This window comes from Gobio gobio, assembly GCF_949357685.1.
Source record: "Gobio gobio genome assembly, chromosome: 13".
Taxonomy (NCBI): domain Eukaryota; kingdom Metazoa; phylum Chordata; class Actinopteri; order Cypriniformes; family Gobionidae; genus Gobio; species Gobio gobio.
Window position 1 is genome coordinate 43,511,883 of NC_137106.1, and position 16,358 is coordinate 43,528,240.

The 16,358-nt window shown below is 37.4% G+C and overlaps 1 protein-coding gene across 3 annotated transcripts in view; it reads right to left on the bottom strand.

Moving 5' to 3' along the window:
- The window catches only part of LOC307136522 (connector enhancer of kinase suppressor of ras 3-like), a 114,183-nt gene extending 113,117 nt beyond the window's left edge, over positions 1 to 1,066 (bottom strand). For 2 of the 3 annotated variants that reach the window (XM_079833634.1, XM_079833635.1), the window contains exon 1: positions 787 to 1,066. In XM_079833634.1, the coding sequence (XP_079689760.1) occupies positions 787 to 859 (73 nt within the window). In that variant the 5' untranslated portion in view covers positions 860 to 1,066. The remainder of the gene's footprint in view (positions 1 to 786) is intronic. The other variant, XM_079833636.1, reaches the window with a different exon arrangement.
- Positions 1,067 to 16,358: the final 15,292 nt, after the last annotated feature.

Sequence of the window (16,358 nt, forward strand, 5' to 3'; positions counted from 1 at the left end):
GCCAGGAATGTATAATGCAATTATACATTATTATTTACCATGACATTTCAGATAGGCTATACTTAAATATTTGAATATGTCACTCACATCAACTGTCCACACAGATTCCAAATAGACACTAACAGACACAGACACATAATAATAATAATAATAATAATAATAATAATACTTTATGAATAATACTTTTGTTTTTACTCCAGTTCATGCATGGACAGGTGGCCCAATTAACATTTGAATCTTACATTATTATGCCTTTACATAATTATTACATACACTGATCTTTCGATTAAACATGGACAAATACCACGACTGGTACGAATTAATTTTACTGGCATTCACTTTCAATTCCAATTGGTCTGTAATTCATAGCTACAGAAGAACAAGTTCTCAACACTGAAGAATAGGTTGTTATGTGTCATTCATTTACAAAGGTGGCAGGGTATAATTATATTCTGGGAGTGATGAACGGTTTGATAAATCTGCCTAAAACAATAATAAGAACTGTGGGAGTAAAATGCTCCTGCATAACAATCAAAACCGCGCAGTACAGAGGGATGTTTTTTTCATAATGTATTTGTTTTTATGCCACGCGATAGAATGCGTTTCTTAAAACGTATGAGTTTGTTTTGTTGGTGCTCGAACACTGCTGACACACTAATCTTGGTTTCGTCGAAAGTACAGGTAAACAAAGCACACGTCCTACTGGCTATCTAGAGAGAGAGGCCCATTTATATTTAAAATTAAACGACCAGCATATTATGCAAGAAATACAATTCTTAAACTCACCTCTCATCCAGTCAACAACCTGTTTTGGTGTCCACCTCGTTACGGGATCCATTGCTTTAAAATGTGAGTCCATCCAGTCCTTCTCAAGAGCTGGAGATTAATAATAAAGTACGTAAAGCACCAGTGTGTGATATGAGAAATGATGTGAACTGTGAAATGCGATCATTCTTTCAGTCTGTCCTCTGGACATCCAGTAGAAAGCAGCGCTCGCGAGATATCTCCATTTGAACCATCCGAATCTCTCACATGGACTGAGCGATAGGGATAAACTCACGAGGAAGCACATGTATCAGATTTCAGTGAGTGATCCTCCCCTCAGCCGAACGGAGGAGGAGCAGCAAGGAGGAGATCTGCTACTGCGGAGACCCCCTGTTATTACCGTATTACTTGTGGCTCCAGAGTTTGCTTTTATATATAAATTTAGGCTATAACCTTTCAGTTAATCATTAGCTTTCGAATTAGAAATGCATGAGTCACAGGTAGGCTATGATGATCCACGCAAAGGAATTTATTTGGGAGATCCCTTTGTAAAGTAGCCTACCAAACGTAATCAAGTTTTAGATAAAATTGCATACATACTTTAAAGTTGTATAAAACAAAAAACATTCTGGTTATCAAATGTTTGTGCACTTTTACTTTTTACGTTAATTACTTCTTCCTTTAAAAGTATTACATTATTTATTGTATTATTAATACACATAAACTTGTTTTTGTTTATTCGCTTTGTACTATTTTCACAAGTATAAGGTGTACATTTTCAAAACTCAGTGTTAATATCACAACAGATCATCAAAAGTGCACTTTTTTCAAACATTTCAGCATATTTTCAATTGTGTTAGTACAATACACAAAACCACAAAGTACCCTTTTCACTACACAAAATAAGTGTTTCATCTTTATAAATGTTTCATTCAAATCAGAAGAAGGGAGACAGATGGCATCAAATACAGCATTTTACATTACAGTATGTATGACATGTGATACTGTACACAGATTACCATGGTAGAGACTGTCACATTACTGTAACTCACCCTTATAAAGCTCAACTGCAGTAGATTCAGTCATGTGGTACAGTGAGAACATTTACTGTGTATGTGTACAAACTGCACAGAACCTCATGGCTGTGTCATAACTTTATCACACCTTTTGATAACACTGAATTTTAAAGTTTTTCTCAATCGATTTGGTACATTTCTCCAAACTCAGGTAACTGCTCTCAAAACATTTAACACTGTTCTGTATACTTTGTAATTGTCCTAAACAGATAGTAAATTATCCTTCATTTCATACAAATTACAAATCAAAAGCATCATTTTCTCAAAACACTGTGCACAAAATTCCCTAATGTTATCACAGCAGTTCATACAGCCAACCAAATCTTTTATATATCAGGAAAAATATTTGTAGCTTTTTCATTGGTCTTCACAAAGATCACAAACATTTTTGTACCATTTTCAAAACACAACAAACAAAACTCTGTGAATTGTAAAATAGTCAGTTGCACACCTTATGTCGTCAATTAAACCCACATTGATATCTGTTAGTAATCCACTCAACCAGGGCTCTGAACCGGTTCAAGGAACGAAAACGAAAACCGGAAACGAACGAAATTTTAAGAGGAACAGAAACGAAAACGAAATCAAAATCAATTTGAATCGTTCTGAACAGAAACGTTAATTTGAAAAGACCATTAACCGGTTAATAACGTTATTTTATCGTTCTTTTAATATTTTAATTTGGCAGTGACCAATCATGAATTGAGTAGTCCAGCATGTGACGTTGACGGATCAAGCGTGAGTGAAACGCCCGCGCACCAGTCTTCAATGAATCTACCGGTACGCAAGTCAGTGTAGAGCGCGCGCATTTTCATGCCTCAAGTACATTTCTTTCCCCGCTGAGGTCTACAATGAATGTGCAGGTATTGGAGGACATTCTTTTCGAACGTTTAAATAAGCAGTACGGACTTTAAGCTCAAATAGACATATTTAGGTTTATGGATTCCGTTTAAGCCTATAGGCTATAGCATCTATCAAACATTTTTCTTATAGTCTTTCAGATTGCCAATACAGGACAGGTCAATGTTTTCTATATAGAAGGTTGATGCTTCGTATTAAATGGTATGTTATATTGCATTAAATGATCAAGCTTTATTAGCTGACTGAATTTGATTATGTGATGCAAGTTTTTGCTTTGAAATTAGCAGTTGACGGTGCATTAAAAGAGCAATGGTTATCCAGTTTATTTATTCTTTATTCATGCAATTTTTAAAACAAGTCGTGTTGAAAAAAAAGTTATGTATAAAGAATGTTATCACTCTTCTGAAAAGAATTAGGCATAAGAGGGCCACTTTAGATTGTCTAACGCTCCATTAAAACAGGTCCGCTATGCTTTGTAATTAACAGAGCCGGCTCTCCCTATAAGCGAACTAAGCGGCTGCTTAGGGCCCCGCCGCCACTAGGGGGCCCCCTAACTACAGATTGCACTCGCCAGCGTCGCCGCAGTTTATCACGCAAGACGCTCAATTCGCGTCATTCGCACCGCGCGAAAAGCGCCTTCCGCGCCGCGGGACCTCTAGACGCGCGTCAACGCGCCTTTCCATTGACTTAACGTTGAAATCAAATCACTCGCGCCAGACACTCTATTTGCGTTCGGTGTGAACGCAGCATAACGTTAGCTGTCCGTCGATTATGCTGAATCAACATTGCTTGCGCTATGGTCCAGCCGTCGGCCCCAGCTCTGGGCTACAGACCGCTTAGAGACAGACCCACCTCCTTTGAATGTATTTTCTTTTTAACAGTTAACGTTACATGACCTACACTAGTTCTGGGAAAGAAAAAAACGAAAAATCTTTGTCTCAATAGACGCTTATTACAATAAAAAAATAGTTTAAGAACATTCGAGAGAAAGAAAGTAATAGGAAGAGAAAGAGCAATCATTTGACAGTCAAAATCAAAATGAAGTTTAAAATAAAGCGGTTAAATACAAGCTTTTTCTTATGGTCTTAATTGAATAGGCAATTAAAGATTATTAATAAATATTAATCTATATACTATTATTAAATATTTTATATATTGTTAAGCTAAATCGCCCAGACCATTTAAACCTAAAGAAAACACAGTGTCCTCTCTTAAACATTATTGAATGATGATCGATACAAGACACCTAAAAGCAAAATGGATTTGTGGTAAATTTTAGTAAAGAACACTGTAAAAAAAATCAGGTCCCCAATTGAAAATGTTCTAGTGAGCGATCACATCTAAATTTTTCAGTTGGCCAAATTGAATTAATGTGAATTGATGCATTTTAATTCAATTAAAATTCAAGAAATTAAATTTGGCCAACTGAAAATTTTAGATGTGATCGCTCACTAGAAAATTTTCAATTGGGCTCCTGATTTTTTTTTTACAGTGAATGTATTACTGTATGTAATCATAAAAGGTAAAAAATATCTCACTCCATGCTGTGAAGGTTTAAAATATGAACAGTATGTAAGAGTTAATCAACCAATAATTAAATAATATAATTTAACATTGGATTTCTTTTAATTTACCCTTAACATAATTGTAAAAAACTAAATGTCACTTTCTCAGGAGGAGCCATTCTTAAATATTTTGGTGGTCGTGGAGAAACATTTCAGGAGGCTGACACCAGAGATGACACAAGTAAATATTTCCCACTGCCTTTCTTTTGAATAGTTTTGTGCGCAACTTCAACATAGCTAATTTTCCTCTTGCCAATAAAAAATTTAGTTTTATAAACATAATTCGGTTTCACTTTATTTTGATGGTCCCTTTAACACATTCTGTTGACTATAAATAACATTGCACCTACATGTCTACTAATTCTCATTAGAGTGTTAGTAGAGTATTAGTAGACTGGTAGGGTTAGGGTTAGAATAAGTTGACATATACTTGCAAAGTTACTTATAGTCAGTAGAATGTCTGTTGGAGGACCATCACAATAAAGAGTTAGCAGACACTAAGCAGACAGTCTACTGATAATCTAATGAGAGTTAGTTGACATGTAGTTGCAAATTTACTTATAGTCAACATAATGTTCAAAAGGGACCATCAAAATAAAGTGTTACCCATAATTCACTATGTTGTCTAATTGTACTTTAATATTAATTTAAAATTAATGTGTTTTATCTACTCTGCATACTGTATTTATTATTAATTATATTGTAATCTCAACAGCTGGAGGAGGTGACTCTACTGCTGCTTCAGTAGAGCATAGCGAGCCGCATACCACTATGGCTAATGTTGTAAGTTAGCTATATATTGTTAATGCTAAATTATTAATATTTATTTGTTTACAACAAATTGACCTTAAATTTGCAAATCTATAATCTTTACTTTTACTGTTTCAGTGAGTGTACTTTAATAAGCAGTAAAATAATTGTAGGCAATCATGTTAAAAGATATACAGATTAAATATGTAAGTGTTAGATTGTATACAGTTGCTGGTTTGCAGTGCAATACTCCATTATTCACTGCAAGGCAGGGCCCCAAAATTATCCTGCTTAGGGCCCCCAGATTTACAGAGCCGGCCCTGGTAATTAATGCATGTATTTCTGTTGTGGTTTTAAAAATGTTATGAAATAAATATTCAAGTTTAATTACCATGCGTTATATTATTATTGAGTGAAAAATAAGTATATTTATACATATTTGTTTAAAGTATAGGCTAAATTAAAATAACGTTATTAACCGGTATTTTTTCAAATCAAACCGTTTTCGGAACAGTAATGTTTAATGAGGAACGCAAAAACGGAAACTCTATAATATCGATTCTGCACGGAGTGAACCGATTGATATTTTTTTCTGTTTTTAAGCCCTGCACTCAACACAGAAAAAGCCAATTTCCTAATTGTTCACACAGCTGTCTTAATTACAACAACTACAAAAGGGGAAGAGAAAAACAACAAAGAAGACAAATTAGGAGAAAAGACAATAAAAAGAAGAAGAATGAGCAGTGGAAAATGAAGAGGTGTAATAGTGAGAGGTGGTGGACAGGGTAGAGGAAGAGGAGATGGAGAAATGACAAGAAGAGCAAAAGATGAGAAGGAGAAAGAAGAGCTGAGGATGAAGGCGAAAGAGAAAGAAGAGCTGAGGATGTAGGAGCAAGAGAAAGAAGAGCTGAGGATGTAGGAGCAAGAGAAAGAAGAGCTGAGAATGTAGGAGCAAGAGAAAGAAGAGCTGAGGATGTAGGAGCAAGAGAAAGAAGAGCTGAGGATGTAGGAGCAAGAGAAAGAAGAGCTGAGGATGTAGGAGCAAGAGAAAGAAAAGCTGAGGATGTAGGAGCAAGAGAAATAAGAGCTGAGGATGTAGGAGCAAGAGAAAGAAGAGCTGAGGATGTAGGAGCAAGAGAAAGAAGAGCTGAGGATGTAGGAGCAAGAGAAAGAAAGAAAGAAAGAAAGCTGAGGATGTAGGAGCAAGAGAAATAAGAGCTGAGGATGTATGAGCAAGAGAAAGAAGAGCTGAGGATGTAGGAGCAAGAGAAAGAAGAGCTGAGGATGTAGGAACAAGAGAAAGAAGAGCTGAGGATTTAGGAGCAAGAGAAATAAGAGCTGAGGATGTATGAGCAAGAGAAAGAAGAGCTGAGGATGTAGGAACAAGAGAAAGAAGAGCTGAGGACGTAGGAGCAAGAGAAATAAGAGCTGAGGACGTATGAGCAAGAGAAAGAAGAGCTGAGGATGTAGGAGCAAGAGAAAGAAGAGCTGAGGATGTAGGAACAAGAGAAAGAAGAGCTGAGGATGTAGGAGCAAGAGAAATAAGAGCTGAGGATGTATGAGCAAGAGAAAGAAGAGCTGAGGATGTAGGAGCAAGAGAAAGAAGAGCTGAGGATGTAGGAGCAAGAGAAAGAAGAGCTGAGAATGTAGGAGCAAGAGAAAGAAGAGCTGAGGATGTAGGAGCAAGAGAAAGAAGAGCTGAGGATGTAGGAGAAAGAGAAAGAAGAGCTGAGGATGTAGGAGCAAGAGAAAGAAGAGCTGAGGATGTAGGAGCAAGAGAAAGAAGAGCTGAGGATGTAGGAGAAAGAGAAAGAAGAGCTGAGGATGTAGGAGCAAGAGAAAGAAAGAAAGAAAGCTGAGGATGTAGGAGCAAGAGAAATAAGAGCTGAGGATGTATGAGCAAGAGAAAGAAGAGCTGAGGATGTAGGAGCAAGAGAAAGAAGAGCTGAGGATGTAGGAGCAAGAGAAAGAAGAGCTGAGGATGTAGGAGCAAGAGAAATAAGAGCTGAGGATGTAGGAGCAAGAGAAAGAAGAGCTGAGGATGTAGGAGCAAGAGAAAGAAAGAAAGCTGAGGATGTAGGAGCAAGAGAAATAAGAGCTGAGGATGTATGAGCAAGAGAAAGAAGAGCTGAGGATGTAGGAGCAAGAGAAAGAAGAGCTGAGGATGTAGGAACAAGAGAAAGAAGAGCTGAGGATGTAGGAGCAAGAGAAATAAGAGCTGAGGATGTATGAGCAAGAGAAAGAAGAGCTGAGGATGTAGGAGAAAGAGAAAGAAGAGATGAGGATGTAGGAACAAGAGAAAGAAGAGCTGAGGATGTAGGAGCAAGAGAAAGAAGAGCTGAGGATGTAGGAGCAAGAGAAAGAAGAGCTGAGGATGTAGGAACAAGAGAAAGAAGAGCTGAGGACGTAGGAGCAAGAGAAATAAGAGCTGAGGATGTATGAGCAAGAGAAAGAAGAGCTGAGGATGTAGGAGCAAGAGAAAGAAGAGCTGAGGATGTAGGAACAAGAGAAATAAGAGCTGAGGATGTAGGAGCAAGATAAATAAGAGCTGAGGATGTACGAGCAAGAGAAAGAAGAGCTGAGGATGTAGGAGAAAGAGAAAGAAGAGCTGAGGATGTAGGAGCAAGAGAAAGAAGAGCTGAGGATGTATGAGCAAGAGAAATAAGAGCTGAGGGTGTATGAGCAAGAGAAATAAGAGCTGAGGATGTAGGAGAAAGACAGAGAAAGAAGAGCTGAGGATGTAGGAGCAAGAGAAAGAAGAGCTGAGGATATAGGAGCAAGAGAAAGAAGAGCTGAGGATGTATGAGCAAGAGAAAGAAGAGCTGAGGATATAGGAGCAAGAGAAAGAAGAGCTGAGGATGTAGGAGAAAGACAGAGAAAGAAGAGCTGAGGATGTAGGAGCAAGAGAAAGAAGAGCTGAGGATATAGGAGCAAGAGAAAGAAGAGCTGAGGATGTATGAGCAAGAGAAAGAAGAGCTGAGGATATAGGAGCAAGAGAAAGAAGGGCTGAGGATGTAGGAGAAAGAGAAAGAAGAGCTGAGGATGTAGGAGCAAGAGAAAGAAGAGCTGATGATGTAGGAGCAAGAGAAAGAAGAGCTGATGATGTAGGAGCAAGAGAAAGAAGAGCTGAGGATGTATGAGCAAGAGAAAGAAGAGCTGAGGATATAGGAGCAAGAGAAAGAAGGGCTGAGGATGTAGGAGAAAGAAAGAAGAGCTGAGGATGTAGGAAGGGGAGAAGATAGAGGAGAATTTTAATAAATGCATTACTAGAATAAAATGCTGTGCTTCATTGTGCAGTGAATACTTAACTGTTTCGTCAACATAAGAGTGTGTTTAGTTTGCTGTTTTAACTGTTTTGAGAGCTGTTACCGGAGTTTGGAGAAATGTACCCAATCTTGATTGTTAAAAGTACTAAACTGAAAGAAGATCACACTATTGTGTTTCGGTGATTAAACCAAATGTTCTCATTACATATTATAATAATCTTGAGTTTGAAACAATGATTATGTGGACTGAAAATATGTGCAACTGAATGAAAGCATGAGATCAGGTTTTGAAAGAATGACTAGCTGTGTTACAAGTGTGATCAGTTTGGATTTGAAAATGTACAACTTGCTTATGAAAATAGTACCAAAGCGAATAAAAAAAAACTGTATTATAAAAGTTTTATCTGTGCACATCATTATGTTTTTAAAAGCAATGTGCCTAGTAATCAAAATAACTTCCCCTCCCTCTTACAGCAACATCTTTTCTCTTGATGACGTGTATATTGGCACGAGGGTGAGACAACCTGTCACACATGAGATTGACCAGTAGCATACCTCAACCAATCCAAACAATTCCCCATGGACCAAAAAAGTCCTATCCAATTATATTTTTTTTTTTCTTGTTTGAGAAGTCGTTTCATTCAAAATACGTCACAGTGAAGAAAAGACTATCGCAACTTCTGTTCCATGACAAACAGACGGACGATTCCAAACAGAGTTATTGCGCCCTTGAAGAACACCTTGAGAAACAAAAGTGAACAACTGAATCCCTTCAGAAGTTTGTTAGCAAAGGGTTAGTCTCAGCCTCAGACGTCACGCCCACGGACTGTTGGCTGAACATCTGATGCATATGGTACACTTATCTGGAAACAGGAGTTTCAAAGTCATCATCTGATTGGTTGAATTCTACAGGATGTCATGTCTAGCCACGTTTCCACAGCAGGAACTTTCCCCAGGAACTAGGAACTTTGGGGTGGTACCCGGTGTGTTTCGCCCGCAGGAACCAGGGTCTAAATGAAGTTCCGGGTAAATATTTCCCCCTCCAAACGGCCCTGCTCGCGAAGTGGTACTTTTTCAAAGTTCCGGAACTTTCGGGGGTGGGACTATGGGCGCTGAACATGCTGATCGGTTGAGCTCAAGCAGCATTTTGTTTCAACTGGTATTTTTAAAAGACTTTTGCGAGGTTCGTTCTCCGTTCAGTAAATATCAGTCTTGCTCTTTCGGTCCGATGGCGCGCGTTGTCTCAGCAATCGCACGGTCAATGTCCGTAATAGCTGATAATAACATTAAATCTAGCTTTACGAGCTTTCAGAATACGCTTTAGTATCAGTGCTCGTCTCTTTTACGCTGTTTTGTTAATGACCTCTTTAGTAAACCACATAACTAGCAAAAGCAGCGTTGCTTGCATCTCCTCCATACTTTTTATGTTGCAGATATTATCGCACAAAAATGATTACTGTCCGTCGCTGACTTGGAGGAGCAGCCGCGCGCAGTCCCACGTCTCTGGACTAATTTGCCTAATCTTCACGGTACTTTAGACCGCGGTGGAAACGCAGACAGTAGCAGGTCTGGGGGGAAAAAAGTTTCTGTATAAAAAGTTCCTGGTACAAATTGTTCCGGGTAATTTCGGTGGAAACGGGGCTTGTGTTGCATTCTTTAAGGGTCCGCCTGGAAACAAATGATGTGTCGCCAAACTCCCTCATGGAAGAATATAACTCCTCTTGATGTGAAAATTGTTATTTACAACTGTGACAATGAGTGCTTACCAGGATCAACTAAATGCTGGATTTTCAAAAGTATGTGAAGTTCACGGCTCCATTGTTGCAGTAAACTTGCACAACATTCTTGAATGAATAATTTATAGATACACGCCACTCTGTGGGTGTTTCTCAATGTCAAGGATACTTCCTTGGTAGGACTGGTCCTTCCAAGTCACTTCCTTCAGAGGCTAGGCGAGGCTCCTCTTCAGCATTCGGAAAACACATAAATGGAACAGGCTAGCAAGTGCACATCATTGCGTCCTTCGACGGATGTCGATGACGTAGCATCCTTGAAATTCTGGTTTCCGAGGATCCTTCCTTGACATTGAGAAACGCCTTGTTATTGTAGGGACATCGACTTTATATTTTCATGCCCTTAGACATGACGCGGAACAAAACAAACTGATTGGTTGCGTTACATGTCAGTTAAACGTCCTCCTGGGCGGTCCTTGACCAATAAAAGCTGCGATAGAGTCCAGATCTTCTGCCGTCAGTCTGAAGGTCTGGCTACGCGAGACTAGCGAAAGGTTAATAAACGTATATGCGATGGACACTTCAAGAAAGTAATTGTATTGTTTATGGTCATGTGACCCGGGGTGGCGAATTGTCTCGTTGCGACTGTAACCCTGGTTCTCTGCGAATGGAGCAAGACGCTGCATCAGAATGTTGACACTATGGGACTCTATTCTATAGACACCAATCTCATTTGTGGAACATAGTCCCGTTTCAGATGACGGCACAACTGGAAGCTATAAAGGACACCCGGATCAAACATTGTCAGATTCATTGGCTGAAATAAGTCGCTCTCAGGCAAGCAGGAAGTATGGCAAAGCGACGCAGTGTCTCATTCCCTTCTCAGTGAAGCATGGTTCCAGTTACATCTGAGACGTTCGCTTTAGAGGGAATGTTGACGCTATGGGAATGTTCATATCCACTGTGCAATTCTGAACAAATGCCAGCCCAAAAGTTGTGAATCGTAACAACCATTTGACAAAGGTTTAGAGGAAATTAAATTAATATTATTAATATTAAAATTAAAGTTAATATTAATACTATAAAAATGTATATTTCTCATAAATAAACAGTTAATATTACTCATAAATATTGTTTTTTTTAAATATATTTCTCCCCAATTATTTCAACTCTATTTTATTTGTTAATGTACCAAATGCAGTTACTCAGATCTACTTTTTTTTAAAACTTACAATTACTCATTTCATACGGTGTAAGTAATTGATTTCACCGCTTGTAAATTTAATAATTTTTTTGTGTAAATATGTTTTAAAAAATTGAGTGAATCATAGTTAAAGTTTTTAGCGTGTATTCTACATCCCTTAATCCTATCCAATACACTTAAACGCTTCAAAAAGTACCTTACTTACTATTAATAAACAGTAGGAGTTTATTGAGGAAAAAGGCATAGTTAATAGTGAATATGTTCCAACTTTTAAAAATGTTGAGTATGTTCCCCCATACTAAAGTGTTAGCTATATAACTAATGCTAAAATAACACTGTTCTGGAGCAAACAAATAAAGGGTAGAGTGTATACTGTTTGCAATCAAATTGATTTATGTTCACTTCAGTTTTTAGGGCAGGACTGACTGTAATTATTTGAATGTTTTAGTGGTTCATTTAGAAGGAAGTGTGAGTCTCCATCTGAAAACGTCTATAAGCAGGAAGCTCTTGGTGTCTATGTTTGTCTATGAACTGTAGCATAGACTGGTTTCCCCGCTAGAACTGGGTGTTCCCAGGCAATAAGAACTTACAGACCACATGATCATGATGCTGCCATGAATTCCAATGTCAAAAGTCCCCTGATTTATTGCACCCTCACAAATATGGGTTTTCATGAGCTGGGTGTAGTTATGGTATTCTTTTTGAAAATGTAGTCACTGCACTGTGGTACAATTAAAAATGTACTTGTGTAGTACCAAGTCTACAATGTTCAGTCCAGTGTTATTTTAGTAATCACATTTTAAGGTGCAATATACTTTTTAACATATAATGTGACTACTTTTAGATTATTATTAATTTAGTGTTATATATTTAATTTTTTAATTTTATGGTTCTTATGGTCTTTTGTTATGTGTTTGTGTGTGTTTTTTTTGGCAGATGGGGCACTATAATTTGGTTGTACTGCAATGACAATAAAGCTTCTATTCTATTCAACTGGAATCTGCACTGAACATACAACCTCATGAGTAAAGTGACATTTGATGGGATGAAACATATGTCATCGTAAGAGTATTCATTACAGTTAACATGATACAATCAGTGAATCAGTGAATAGCTCAAAGGCTTTGAATACTTTAACCACACTTAAAATATAGTCTATGCATTTCATTGCATTAAATAGCGACATATAAAACTAAGGGCCAATTGAAAACAATTGATGCTATGGCTTTTTTCAGGCCTGACTTTACTTTTCTTAGCCATTTTTTCCTGAGCAATTTTACCTTAAGTAATACATAAAAAATACAATATAATTAGTTTTAACTAACTATGCACTTACATTTAAATGAATCTGCACTTATTGTGTACATACATGCTTTTACATTATACCTACGTTTAAAAAAATAGATCTGTATTATGATGTTATTACATCTGTAATTAATTTCTATTTCTATAATCACAATTCTTATGACCCTTTCCGGTTACACATTTTAAGGTGTCTTTGTTACACTGTAATTATATATTTAAGTACTGAGTAATATTAAGTAATTATTAAGTAATACTTAAGTAATATTAAGTAACTTGTGTACTTACTATAGAGTTAGGATTTGGTTTGTTTTAGGGTTAGTTGCATGTAATTATGCATAATTTATGGTTATTACTATGTAACATATGTAACAGACAGTAACACTGTAAAAACACTGTGTTTCCCCCTTTCCTAAATCACCCCTAAACCTACCAATACCACCAAACATGTCCCTAAACTCACCCTCATCCCAGCTCAATAGCAGCAAAAGTGTTTAGCAATACAACATAAACACTATGGATGAATTCCAATCAGAAGTGAGCATCCATGCCTTACCCAAGCCGAAGAACAGAGCCCTTGAAGTAGGGTCTTTGAAGGGAGCAGTGCACTTGTGTCATAATGTACCAGTTTAAAACGCACTTGGTGAAGGGATCAATGAAATACAAAGGCCGTTTCTCAATATGCGTTCTTGTCTGTACTTGTGTTCTCGTGAAACTTCATCAGTCGCTGCCCAAGTACAGTTACAATTCAAAGTTCACATCTAACCAAGTACAGTTCAAACACGTGTCCTTGATCCGCCCCTTTTATCAAGGATGCATCAGGAGGTGACTTGAGCAGGCTTGAGACAGACAGGTATCCCAAAATGCATCTCGCACCAACCAGAAAGTGTCAATAGCGGATGAGGAACCCTGCGTAATTTAAAAGTTTTAAAACTTCAGCGCCTGAAGTTGAAAAAAATCAACTCTGAGCGGAAAAGCGCCCAACGTCATCGCGTTTTTTTCCTATTGTCCAATCGAATTAATGGAGAGGTGGGCCTTCCATTGTGGTGACCGGACAGGACAGCTGATTCGGGGGTTTCCTAGCAACATAAAAAAAACCCACAGCGCACTGCTATTTTCTAAATTGAAAAAACATTGACCAATAAAAGGCAGCGCAGTGCGCCTCGCGTTTTCGAACTTGAAAAGCGCGTTCTGTCTGATCGGGCCTTAATGTGTCACAAAATGTAGTTTTAAAACTTTTTCAGGTGAGAATGTATTTGTTTAAAGCTCAAATATATGGTTTAGGCTATTTATAAAGAGAGCGCCAATTTGAAAATTGTATCTGCCGTTTTCAGAGTTGTGAGATGCCGGCGATCAGCGGGCGCTCAGCGCTCATTAACCCCGATGAGAGCAGCCTTTCCTTGGCTAGTCCTTCTGACGTTTTCCACCGGCTCTGATGTCTCTGTAGTGGTTAAACACGAGATATAATTTGTCTTGTGTAGATCTAACAGTAGATCTTTGGTCTCATGAATCTATAATATGTTCCCAGGCAAATCGTTTTAGCTGAGGGCAAAGTGAAATTTCGTAACTTTATATTTTTAGGCTATTTAACTTTACGTTACGTGCTTTACATAACGTTATGTAGTGTAAATGATAAATCCTGTTTGACATTTGTGTTGGCTACTGTATACAGGCCACCAGGGCACCATACAGACTTTACAAGAGAATTTGCGGATTTTCTATCAGAGTTAGTACTGGCTGCAGATAAAGTCCTAATTGTTGTTGATTTTAATATCCATGCGGACAATGAAAAAGACACATTGGGATTGGCATTTAGAGACATTCTAAACTCTATTGGAGTTAAGCAACACTCGTTGTAATCATACTTTAGACCTAATATTGTCACATGGAATAAATGTTGATGCCGTCGAAATTCTGCAGCAGAGCGATGACATCTCAGATCATTATAGTATCGTTTATACTTAATTTAGCCAAGGCTGGAAAGCAGCCCCCTCACATCAAATATGGCAGGACTATCACTGCAGCCACTAAAGATTGCTTTGTAAATAATCTTCCTCATCAGTTTCATCTTCTCAGCATCTCAGATAGGCTAGAGGAACTCGATGTTGCAACAGAAACTATTGACTCTCTCTTTTCCAGCACTTTAGACACAGTTGCTCTTCTGTGCTTAAAGAAGATTAAAGAAAATAGTCCAACGGCGCGGTACAATGAGCACACTTGAACCCTTAAAAGAGCAGCCAGAAAAATGTCGCATTTTGTGGAGCGCATGATTGCATAGAAAGGCCGTTCAAATTGCTAGATTTGCTTATTTTCGACTTTCATAGAAGAAAACAAACACAACCCAAGGTATTTATTTTATACAGTGGCTAAATTAACAAGAAATAAAGCTTCAACTTCCGACAGAACAGCTGTAATAACTTTGTGAACTTCTTTGCATGCAATATTTATAATATTACAGTGTAAAAAATGTCATGTGCTATAAAAATGATGGTAACAATATTGCACATAATATTTTTGAGTAGTTTTTAAGGGTTGTTTTTAGTGAAATGTGCTTATTTATTTTAAGTTTACTTTAAAAAAAGGGTCTAAATTAGAGTGAAGGGAAATTACTTGTTTATATTTGACTTTGAGATTCGTTATACAATTAATAGACTGCATGCTGCTATAGCACAGCACAAGCAGAAACAAACGTGTTACTGCACTGACATTAGCCAAGTCATTGCTCATTGAACAAAGCAACATGCTTTATAATATTAGTATACATGCATGCAGTTCTCCACAACCTAACCATAAAAGATCAACGCTTCTGCACAATGGTAACGGTCAAAACTTCAACATAAAGAAACTCTTTCAAATGTCAAACATAACTAAACATTAAACATTAACAGATGTTTCCCTTCACTCTAAAACACATAAAATAACACTTAATTTCAATATTAACTCTCCATATCCAGCCATATGCAAAGCATGTTGGGAACTAACAATGGTGCCTCTAAATAAAACTGCACAATTTAGCTAATTCTCTTAAAATAAATAGGTAACCTTTTTCCCTTAATCGGTTCCTCAATTCAAGCCTCAAAACTGTTTACATTTCCTTAAAAATTTCTTAAAATTAGGAAAATGTATCTCTTGGTTGTTTTTAGTGAAATATTATTAATCTCAATATCTTCTATACAACACTGAACCACAATTTTATTAAGAAAATATACACCATTTATTTTGTGAAAAATGAAAAGACTGTCAAGATGCATTGTAGTGTCACTGAGAAAAAAATCAATTCATCCACTGCTATAGGAGAGGAAGATTTGGCTAAACTCTTTAAATCATCTAAATCAACAACATGTATGCGCGACCCCATACCGACTAAACTACTGAAAGAGATGCTTCCAGAGGTCATAGACCCTCTTCTTAATACCCTTATTTCATCTTTGTCATTAGGATATGTACCGAAATCCTTTAAGCTGGCTATTATTAAACCCTTATTTAAAAAATGCAACTTGATCCTACAGAATTAGTCAATTACAGGCCAATTTCAAATCTACCCTTTCTGTCAAAAATACTAGAAAAGGCAGTGTCTTCACAATTATGTTCCTTTTTAGAAAGAAATTATATCTGAGAGGATTTCCAGTCAGGATTTAGACCGTATCATAGTACTGAGACTGCTCTCATTAGAGTTACAAATGATTTGCTCTTATCCGATCGTGGTTGTATCTCTCTATTAGTTTTACATTCGATCTTAGCGCTGCATTTGATACTATCGACCACAACATTCTTTTGAATACTCTCAAATTATGTTGTCATTAGTGGAATTGCATTGGCATGGTTCAAATCATACT